The sequence below is a fragment of the Aulostomus chinensis genome, chromosome 11 (assembly GCF_037954235.1).
Source record: "Aulostomus chinensis isolate RoL2024-O1b breed Wild chromosome 11, RoL_Achi_v1.0, whole genome shotgun sequence".
NCBI lineage: Eukaryota > Metazoa > Chordata > Actinopteri > Syngnathiformes > Aulostomidae > Aulostomus > Aulostomus chinensis.
Genome location: NC_141330.1, coordinates 25,824,577 through 25,835,898, shown reverse-complemented (window position 1 = coordinate 25,835,898; position 11,322 = coordinate 25,824,577). Strand labels below are relative to the sequence as shown.

The following is an 11,322-nucleotide window of genomic DNA, read 5'->3' as shown; positions in this document are numbered from 1 at the left end:
TCCAAAACGGTCAAGAGACACAAAGGGCCAGGCGACCTTCCCATCCCCAAAATCCAATTTGTCAAGGGCAGAGAAAAGAGGGTGCGGAATCAAAGGTCCAGAGCGACCATTAATCCTCAGCATGTGGCTTTGTCCCCCAGACAGTTCCGATATTTTAACTGACAAATCCACTGTATAATTTATCCATAAATCCTCATCCTTTTCCATTCTCCCCTTTCAAACCCGATCTTGGAAATCACTGGCTACTTTAAATCTACTTGGCTGGCATTCATCGGGCTTTTTGATACTTCAAAGCGCCTTCTTCGCCTCCTCCTTTGTGTCCTTACTTTAACAAAAGGAGCAGGAAAGTTTAGAGGACTTGTTAACTTCTATTGATTCTCGGCGTGTGCCGGGTTGAGCTCAGGCAGGTACTGAAAAGGAAGAACCACCAGCAGGAGGAGAGGAGAGGAGAGAAACAGGTTCCTCCAGCCTCACATCAAGCTTTCGGTCTCTGGCTTCCTCATTCTAGCACGCGCTTCTTCTGCTTCATTTGTCCCAAGCCTTAATAATAATAATAATAATAATAATAATAATAATAATAATAATAATAATAATAATAATAATAATAATAATAATAATAAAGATAACTTGTATAATTTGGCTATTTACCAAAGACGCGATCATTAATAATCTGTTTCAATTTCCTCTTTCCAAAAAAGGAGCAGTACTGTAAAAACAGGACAACTTGCGCACATGCAGTAATTAAAGATATTTAGATCATTAGTCTTTTGATGACGTAATGATCCGGCATATGGAGAGAATTGATTCTCTCTGGGTCATTAAATGCATTGCGGAAACAGAAAGTCACACGAACTATTGGATGGTTGATTTATCTGATTCCAGTTACTAAAATGAAATAATTGGGTTTCTTTTTAATGAAATTGAAAAATGCACACTGACGTGTATTTTGATGTGTATTTTTCACGCTTTTTAAGCACAAAGAAATTCATGCAACATGTGAAGAAGTCATTCTCAGCGTTAAATGATTGGGGGGGGGGGGGGATCAAGACATTCTTGTTTTTAACTGTAGAAAACCCTTTTTTTCTCTCCATCTGGTCATCGTCGGTTCATCAGTTGCCAGCATGGACCGTGACAGCCAGAGCCCCGCGAGGAGGACGGGGAGGATCCAACAAGTGTTTGTGGGGCAGCAGGTCTTTGGGAACTGGACTGGAGCTCTTTGGTGACGCGCCCATGAGTCCAAACACATGAAGAAGAACAAGAACCAGTGGGCGATCAGTTCAGCCTATGGTGACCTTTGACCTGTGCACCAGGGATTGTGTGCGTGTGTGTTTGTGTGTGTGTGTGTGTGTGAGAGAGAGAGAGAGAGAGAGAGAGAGAGAGCGAGAGAGAGAGAGCGAGCGAGAGAGAGAGATTCAGACTCCAAACAAATCAATACACTTCAAACGCATTTTTTTTGTTTAATTTGTTTAATCTAAACTGTGAAACAGGTATTTTGATGAAACAAACGGTGCAGAGCCATCTCTGTCTCTGTCTGTCGCACACACACACACACACACACACACACACACACACACACACACACACACACACACACACACACACACACACACACACACACACCCTACCCGCGCTCCTCCGAACTCTAAGAGCCTGAACGACACGCGAACAATCCCATCAATAGGCGCAATGTTTGCGCCTGGCTGTGTGGAGGGGTTATTTATTGACGCCTCGCCATTTGCGGCTGGTTCCCATCCACCCTGCTCGCTGCTGCAAAGCCCCGCACTTCACCGCGGTGAAAGTCATTAGTCTCCCTGCGCGGTGTTTTTAAAGAGGGATGAAGATTTTTTTTTCTTCCTTTCTGCTGGCGGAGCTGCGTAAAAGTCGCTCCAGTGTGCGCACCGAAGCCCCGCTGGACGAGCAGTTAAAAGGCTCTCGGTGTTGGCGTGAAAGCAGCGTTGGAAGTAAATGGGATGGAAAATTAAATGAAATTAAATGGCTTGACCGGCGGTATTGTCCCTCCTCCCTTTGTGCACATTAATTACATGGTCGGATCTTTATTCCGGGACAATATTGCGGAGTCCTGCAAGTGAGATTCTGTGAAATGAAGCCCGCATCTATGTAAAGCAGTTAAATTACGAGCTGAGAAGAATTGGAGTTTGGAGAGGAGGGAGACGGTTATATGGGCGCCTCTGCTTGGCTCTCGCCAGCCTTTTGGGGGGATTTTAACTGTCTCAGCGGCGGGGCTCTGATTTAACTGGTTGGCCATTAATGAGCCATGAATATAGAGGAACAACCTGCCTGCAAAGCAACGCGGTAAATACAGAGAGCAATGCCCCACCAGGGATCTCCATTCAAGCGCCCTGATTATACTCGAGGAGTGCCAAGGGTTCACCACCACCTCTCCTGGCCTGTCTTCAATGGCCTACCATTGAAGACCCCTCCGAGCTCCCAAGAAAACACATTTTTTATGTCGACCCATAAAACTTTGTTTGGCTCTATTCAAGTGAGTCCGATCATTGTCCCACTTAGCAATGCGGCCTATTTCTCAAAGATTCCCACGTCGTAGAGGTGGCTTTGTCGAAATTTCTCTGCATGGGTGTCTTCATATTCATCATTCAAGTAAAGACAAAAACTTAAAAAAGACAGCAAACATTATTATTCCCTTCAGAACTGAGACTTTGCACGCTTGTCTTCTTCTCTCTTCTATTTACAGACTCAAACTGAAGGCGTTTTCTTCCTGGGAAACCTGGGGAAAGACGCAAGCTGCACGGAGGCAGGACCAGCAGCTTGGACGCGGGTGGGACATAGCGACGCGTTTGAATAGTAATTGTGCTTGTATGGGACTCCCACCAGGTGACATGATTGCGATTTTAACCCAGACTAATATTCAAAATCGCATTAGAGAGGACCCGAATAAACGGCCCTTGATTCAACGCCGTTCATGCGTGATTTCATTCAAAAATGCTCCTTTTTTCCGCCCAAGTAGGCTGCACCATCTCCGTATTCAAAGTCCCCACAAAGTTTTTTGGGGGGCTTTTTTCAGCCGCGCATTTGCCTGCCTTCAACGCACTTTGTCTCGCATGAGCAGTCGCGGATAAAAGCGTGTGAAGTTGCGTGAATTGATATGTTTCGGTGTACCTTATAAATTCATACCTTTTCTCACTCGACCGCCTCAGAAAGAACGTGTCAGTCAGGCCGATTCTCTGTGCTGTCCAACGCATTTAGCAGGAGATCTATTTGCGCAGTTCATTCCTAGGCAAATGTATGCAGGCAGGACTCGGAGTGAATAGAGCAGCGTGTCAGCCGACCCTAATTGGGATTTAGCCACCCAAAGCATATGCACAAAGTGACTAAAATTCACAGGTTTCAAAGAAAGTCACAACTTTTGCCCCGCTCGGTGAATACAAGGAGCTCCTTCCTTCATCCTCTAGGAAAACAGCATTTTTCCTAGAGGATGAAGGTTAGTGACCCAGTTGGCTGTGCGGCGTGTTTCTGCGAAATAATAATAATAATAATAATAATAATAATAATAATAATAATAATAATAATAATAATAATACATCGTGGCAAAGAGCACGTTAAAAGTCATATGTGTTGGGGGGGGGGGGGGGGCGGTTGTTATCCGAGGAATCCAAATAACTTCTCAGCCTCTCTTCTTTGCTGTCTCTTCAAACGGTGGCCAACATTAGAGGTTGTTTTTGTTTTTTTGCCAAATGTGAACATTTTAAAGCCATTTCGAAACAAATTATTATTATTATTATTATTATTATTATTATTATTATTATTATTACGACTACAATAACTTCCCCTCTATGTCGTGTATTTTTTTTTCTATTTAAAAAAGATTCACAAGCGGTTGCAGTTTTAATAATAATTTTTAAAAAAGCTCTTGGACATTTGTTTTGTTTCTGTTTGGTTTCAACTTTTTTTTTCTAATTATGAGTGAAAAAATATCGCCAAACAGGTGAAAAACAAGAATCGTTGAAAGGAAACACGGATTTCTGTGACGCAGGGTTTTCCTCTCTGGTGGGGTCGATGTATCGCTGAGTGTGTGTGTGTGTGTGTGTGTGTGTGTGTGTGTGTGTGTAGGGGGGGGGGCAGAAATGCCCTTCACCACATCAGATTCATATCTGAACAATTTAATGTGCACGAGCCTCTTTAAAGTTTAACTTCTGAACGAAATTTTGGTTTTGAATCCATTCTGTCGGTTTTCCTTTTTTGTCGTCTGCTCGTTAAACATCATGTAGCAGGCAGCTCTTCTCTGGTGCGGCACCACGGAGAGCTCCGGTGTCTGCGCGCACACGCACACACGCACACACACACACACACACACGAGCGCACACACGGGCTTACACACACACACACACACGAATAGACTGAGTTACTGTCAACGTTAACGTTAATGATACTGGAGGTCAACTCAACAATCACACCGATTCGAGCGTTCCTCTTCTCATAGAAGGTTTATGCGCGCCCCTCGGGAACGGATGCTTTACCTAAATGTGGTCTCACGTCACGTGAACGCCGATTGACAGTTCTGGGTCCGGATTAATTGCCTCTTGCATGTTCGGCTGCGATTGTGTAAACGATGTCCGGCAGAAGCATTGATCATTTCCACGCAGTGTGACTAGCAGTGTGTCAGCATGAAATAAGTACGGCTGGTCAACATGGCGGAAAGGGCCCCCTTTGAACTGGATTTGGCTTCTCTGCATTCTTTTAGTTGAACAATAAGTCAACCGTACGAACGCATCATCAGTGCTCGTTACTCAGATTCCTCTTGGGTGGGAAACGTTCTTGTGCAGTTGCACAGTTTGAACTGTTCTCATAAAATTTGATAGGAGAACCAAAAGCAGTTAAATTCTAGGCTGTCATTATGGGCTCCAATGTAACTTCACCATTCCTCTGACTTCCATCTGCAAATTTGGCAGCTTGAGTGGAGTCAGATGGAACTCCTCATAATGCTGTGTGTTATTCTTATTGCTGCCATCATGCAACTCTAGTTTCAGATCTTTGTCTCAGTTTCTGTCAGAGGATGGGTGTGTTGCATGCCTCTGCTCCCAGCCCCTGAGCACGACATTGAGTGTGTTTGGCATCCGCTGGCCACATCCAATCGCTCTCAATCAGCAGCAGGACGAAAAGGTGTGGATGTGGATGGAATGAGGACAGGAAACGGCTGCGCGCCGTCGCTCGGCTGCAGGACAAAATTTGACTGATGGATTCCTCAGCCCTCCAGAGAGTGTCAGGGCAACTGCCTCGGCCCTCAGGAGACTCTCTCTCTCTCTCTCTCTCTCTGAGTTGTTCTCTCCCTCAGTACTGCCTTTGCCTTCTTCCTACCAAGCCCATGAACACAGGCAACATATCTCTGTTTTGAGGCAAAACACACCTCCACTGGAGTACTGGAAAATACTCAAAGGGTGACCAACAAAAAAACTAAAAGAGGACATCAAAACCAGACAATGCAATTGCATGCTGATGGCTTTATTAGTGGTAGAAAAAAGGGGAGCATTCAGGCACACACAAGTTTAGAGAATATAAATCCCAAGGTTTGACTCTGTAGTAAAGGGTCTTCATGGTGTTCTGGTTCAGGGCAAAGGGCGAAGGTCAGTGTCCAGACATGGGGTTTGGTCAGTGCAAAGCTCAGAGGGGCGTGGAGGTTTAATGGGTGAAAGGCAATTCTTGTTGCTCACTCATCATCAGCTGCACCAGTGATGGTGTAGGTCTGTTCCCGGCGGTCCGTTTCCAGCACATCACCCTCATTTTTCACTGTCCTGTGGAAGAAGGAGGGAAACAGGAGCTTGTTACAGATGTTGAACGGACGTGACCCCCTGCAGATGTGTGCAGCAGCCCTGACCCTCATTATGCAGGAGATGTCATTGCTTCATAATCAAGCATTTGTCTAATTTTATTTTCTGCTGAATTAAAGAGAAGCTCTTTTACTTTAAAGAGAAAAATACCTGACGGTACCGTTACCTAATGAGCACCGTCCTTCTCTCTGTCAGCTCCACAGCCTGCTCTGCAAAGGCCTCTGCGTTGCCATTATAGCCATCCGATCCATACCCCACCCCAGTACCACCCACACCACCCACTCCTACGCCTGACAGTGCAACAGTTCCATCATCTCCACCCACCCCTTCACTCCCTCCAATTCCATAATCGTCCTCCCCACTGCTGCCTGTACCTCTATCACCATTTCTTCCTCCAACACCACCATTTCCACCATTGAGCCCAAATCCAGTAGTGCCCCTGCCATCTGCTCCAGCAATGACACCACTAACACCCACTCCAGCACCACCCATAATACTAGTGTTAGTGCCTCCAGCACCAAATCGTTCCCCAGCACCACCACCCTCACTCCCAATACCTGTGCCCACACCTCCAGCACCAGCACCCTCATCCCCAACACCTGTGCCTACACCTCCAGTACCAGAGCCTATACCTCTATCTGTGACTACACCTCCAGAACCAGAGCCTACACCTTCAGCACCAGAGCCTGCACCTCCAGTACCAGGGCCAACACCTCCAGTACCAGGGCCAACACCTCCAGTACCAGGGCCTACACCTCCAGCACCAGGGCCTACACCTCCAGTACCAGGGCCTACACCTCCAGCACGAAGGCCTACACCTCCAGCACCAGGGCCTACACCTCCAGCACCAGGGCCTACACCTCCAGCACCAGGGCCTACACCTCCAGCACCAGGGCCTACACCTCCAGCTCCAGGGCCAACACCTCCAATACCAGGGCCTACACCTCCAGCTCCAGGGCCAACACCTCCAATACCAGGGCCTACACCTCCAGCACCAAGGCCTACACCTCCAGCACCAGGGCCGACACCTCCTGCGCCAAAGCCCACACTCTCACCTCCAGCACCTCCACCTCCCATACCAGAGACCACATCTCCAGCATCTACACCCAACCCCCCATTGCCTCCTTCAAGATTCACACCACCAGCTACCAAACCATGAACACCACCCATATCTACCCTGTCTGTCCTGCCAGTAGGACCCATTCCACCATTGGTATTTCCAGCCCCCATTTGCCCTCCCATTCTCCCAGCGGTGCTGCCTGGACCTGCACCCATTCCTATTGTACTCCCCATTCCTGCAATGCCCCCACCACTGCCAATCATACCACCACCCATTCCACCTACTCCGCCTACGCCTCCTCCACTGAAGCTCATCCCAGTACCAATGGCGCTCATGCTACAGCTTGTAAGAGACATGGTTTGAATCATGCCAGAGAGCCGCAGGTCTTCTCCTTCAATCAGTTTTCTGTGAGGGAGAGAGAAAGTGGACACATTTGGAAAATGCAGTTTGCATTTATTTACATAAAAATTACAACACTTCACAATAATTTTCATCTTCTTTTCACCTGTAAGTTGTAATCTCAATCTCAAGAGCCATTTTGACATTCAGTAGATCCTGATATTCACGCAGGTGCAGAGCGATTTTCTCCTTGATGGATTTCAGCTCGAGCTGCAGGGACTCAATCCGAACCTATTAGGTTAACAGAGTTGTTAAAATACTGTATGACTGATGTATTGTGCTGGCTTTGAGTCTGCATGCTCAACAGGAATTATTTGTATTCTTGATTGAAATCAGTGTGACCAGGTGTGCATCCTGGAATTCCTGTACATGAGCTGATCTTCACCTGTAGCTCCTCCAGTTCTTTCCTATGCTTTTCTTGTCTCTCTCGGATCTGAGCCTCCAGAGCTTCGTTCCTGGTCCTCAGGGAATCTAACTCTCGGTCTTTGCTTTGGATCTGGAAATATTTTTGCATGAATGACATTTTTATGATGATGAATTGTAAATGCTTGATGAATCATCCTTGTTCACTTTTGATACTCACATCCTTTTTTGCACCTGCTATTTCTTCTCTCACGCTTCGGACCTTATCCACGTGTCTCGTTGACTTCTGCGTGAGATCTTCAAATTTGTTTTTGTACCATGAATCCATCTCCTACAAAGAAGAAAATGTGACACAGTATTAAATGTAAGCAGAAATGTCTATATATATATATATAAATACATACAGTAAACACAATCGTCAGACACGGCTGTACCTGGAGGTTTTTAGCCGCAATGTCATCATACTGGGTTTGGATTTGTTTCAACGCAGCCGCCAGATCAGGCAGAGCAAATGCACTTGTTGCCGTGGCGTGAGCTGCATAGATCTCTCTCATGAGCTCCTCAATTTCCTGAAGAAAAAACAAAAATTGTGTTTTGGAGTCATCAAATTAAAAAGTAAAGTATTTTCACAATCTTTCTCCAAATGTATTATCCACCTGTTGATGGACCCTTTTCAGGAATTCAATTTCAACCTCCAGCTGTTCCAGCTTCTTCTCCAAAGCAATGCGGGAGGAGGTGGCTTTGTCCACATCCTAAAGAAGACACATCATCACTGTCCTTTAAGCTTCCAAATTAATTTGGAGAGTGAAATCAGTTAATCGAATGGAACGTACTGGGCGGAAGGCTTCAATTTCGGCCTCAGCTTTCTTCCTCAGCTCAACTGCCTCCTCAAATCTGATTTTGATAGCCTCTAGTTCAGCAGCTGTGGACTCCTTCGCTGCCAAGGAAATGTCCTGAAAACCAAGACGGCAGAAGTAATATGGTCGTCTATTAGATTTGGAGGTGTGTGCATGGGTGTGTGCAAAATCAACCTATTTTACATTTTATGCATGAACTTCATTCCTGTGTGTGTGTGTGTGTGTGTGTGTGTCTACAAATGCGTAATCAAGCCATCTCATCTGTGCATAAATCATAGCTGAAGACAGCTGTAGTCGATGACACCCTTACACGCGGAGGCACCTCTCCATTTGCCTGCCAGAAATAAGCCTGTTACCAGGTAAGGAACCTTGAAAACACCAAGTTGACGTCTTGTATTGTTGCTTGGATGGATCTTCTACTGCTCAGCTAGGCGTAAATGTCGCCCGAAACAAAGAAATCAGTCATTATGCTCTTCTGAGCATCTAAAAGAAAAGAGGCAGCGACTGACTTGGAGGATTCTGTCTTACCCGCTGAACTCTCATCTGGTCAGCAATTTTCCTCAGCTCCCTCAGCTGCTCCTCATACAGGAGACGCAGACCTGATGGCTTCTCAAAGCGGTTCTGGTAGGCCTCGATCTCTGCTTCTAACAATTTGTTCTGCTGCTCAAGAGATCGAACCTGTGAGCACAAGAAAACCTCTGCTGTGAGAGCTGAAGTGCGCCTGGACACAACACGACACGTTTCTCGCGCTTGTGCTCACTGGAAGGATACAGAGAAATATTTTACAACAATAAAGATTTTTAGTCACACCTGAGAAATCTACTGATCTGGACTGATGGTGGAAATAAATGTGGGTTGTGTGAAGGCTGTGGTACCTTTTCGACATACACAGCCAGTCTGTCATTGAGGACGATCATCTCCTGCCTCTCACTTCTGCGGGTGCTGAGGAACTCCTGGTTCTCAGCTGAAGCCACATCCAGGTCGATGGGACGCTCCCCACTCACCCCCACACATACCATAGCTCTTGGATTTACCGCAAAAGACAAAAAAACAAAACAAAACAAAACATATCAGACAGGCGTCAGTCTTGAGATAATTTTGCGTAACACAAGCACAAAATATAATTCATTCATTGGTTACATTTATGGAGAATCTGGATGGTATATATTTTTTAACTAAGCACAACACATTGTAGTGAATTCATCTTAAAAATGATTTTTTGAACCCTTGATTGTCCATCTATTAATCGATGAGTCTTTACCCTCCTCCAACCATGCGAGACCTGCGTGAGGCTGAGGCAGTTCTTCGTCCCACTGACTCCACTCGCATGCTGCCCGCCCCGGTCCTGCAGGAGTAGCCGGGGGACAAACGGCGACCCTCTCTCCTGCTGGGGGAGGGGCTGGACACCCTAACCTGGTAGGACAAGGTGCTGCTGTCCTCAAAATGACGGCGGTAGGATGACATCCTGTCTGGGCTGCGGCTCATGGTGTTGACCTTCGGTTCTCGGACAAAAACTAGAAGACAGTGGAGCGAGCTTGTGTTCAACTGCCCTTCACAACTGGTTTGTTTGCACCCTCAGGTTTTATACTGCCTGCTGACAGCCATGCTCCTGCTCTGTCCAAGAGTAACACCTGTGGAATCTCGAGTCCTTCCACTAAGGCAGTCTTGACCCGCTGCCCAGATATCTGTCAGCGGTGTGCGAGGAGCTGACGGCACCCACGGGGCTGAGGCTGTGTGCAAGTTCATCCATTTACAGTGTGATCATGATCAGGTTTTCTCATTACACCACCGCTTCAGTGTCCACTGCAGCTGCACTGTCTAGCTGAGAGATGAGGAGGCATGCAGGCAGGCAGGGAGGCAGGCAGGCAGGGAGGCAGGGAGGCAGGCAGGCAGGCAGGCAGGCAGGCAGGCAGGCAGGCAGCCAGGCAGGCAGGCAAGCAGGGAGGCAGGCAGGCAGGCAGGCAGGCAGGGTCTGGTCAGTCATAACAGCTAGGAGATGCAGCGCTGATGTGATTTGCTCTGATGGGACGAGGGACTTTAATTGAATGCCAAGCAGAAGCTGGAGGGTGACCTGATGAGGGCTGCGGAGGAACAAAGAGCCTTGGCAAGATTTGACATAAATTAGTACTTATTAGTCTGGTCTTCTTTTCAGCATATTAAAACCACAGTATGCAGAAAAAAGAAAATGGAATTAACTGCTTCTGAGGGAAAATCAGTAGGCAGGGGCGGGGGGGGGGGGGTTTACGGCTGACATGGCACAGTGATCTGAGGGGAGAAAACAGTGGTCAGGCCTGTTCAAGAGGCTCCTGCATGAGCACCTACAAGGTAACTTGTACATATTAAGACACTTTATTCACCTGCCAGTTTCACACTGAACCCTAATAATCAAATGGGTTACAACCAGTCATAATTGAATTTTTCCACATTTGAAACTTAAATCAAGTTTGTGAAATGCTATTATTTAATCTTAAATATGAGTGGATGAAGTGAGCATCTATTTCTCCTCATTGATCTCAGATCTTACAGCAAGATGGGACATTTGGGAAGAGGTGACAACTTTCAGGCGTGTGAACGATACATCTCCAGCAAGTATTTATGAGGCTTCACTTCAAATGCCAACACAACCCCACCCTCCATCATTCATTTCAGGAGGAATCCTTGCATTTTATTAATTCTCTGACTGTATTTAAAACCGGGAAATTAAAATAAAGCATTCTTATGCCTCCAAAATAGGAAATTCTAACATATTTTGCATGACGTAAGTGCTCTACACGAACAAATGTGGATCCACTCATCAGTTCATTCTCACAATAACAGAAATAGTACAGTCCTGTCAACA

The 11,322-nt window shown here is 46.4% G+C and overlaps 1 protein-coding gene across 1 annotated transcript; it reads right to left on the bottom strand.

The window, feature by feature from the left end:
- Positions 1–5,591: 5,591 nt before the first annotated feature.
- On the bottom strand, positions 5,592–10,086 carry LOC147253863 (uncharacterized). Its single transcript, XM_086219054.1, has 11 exons — positions 9,745–10,086; positions 9,359–9,506; positions 9,012–9,161; positions 8,460–8,579; positions 8,283–8,378; positions 8,061–8,195; positions 7,847–7,957; positions 7,649–7,759; positions 7,370–7,494; positions 5,971–7,269; positions 5,592–5,768 (listed from the first exon to the last, which is right to left on the bottom strand). Exons 1-11 carry the CDS (start codon positions 9,966–9,968, stop codon positions 5,684–5,686), a joined length of 2,604 nt encoding a protein of 867 aa, XP_086075180.1. The 5' UTR covers positions 9,969–10,086; the 3' UTR covers positions 5,592–5,683.
- Between the last annotated feature and the right edge of the window lie 1,236 nt (positions 10,087–11,322).

What these genes read in the sequence shown, in the direction of transcription:
- LOC147253863 (XM_086219054.1), bottom strand. Translation starts at nt 9,968, where the DNA reads ATGAGCCGCAGCCCAGACAGGATGTCATCCTACCGCCGTCATTTTGAG. An exon ending in AAATTGAAGCCTTCCGCCCA is followed by an intron (nt 8,379 to 8,459) that starts GTACGTTCCATT and finishes TGTCTTCTTTAG; the next exon opens with GATGTGGACAAAGCCACCTC. An exon ending in AAGAACTGGAGGAGCTACAG is followed by an intron (nt 7,495 to 7,648) that starts GTGAAGATCAGC and finishes TTAACCTAATAG; the next exon opens with GTTCGGATTGAGTCCCTGCA.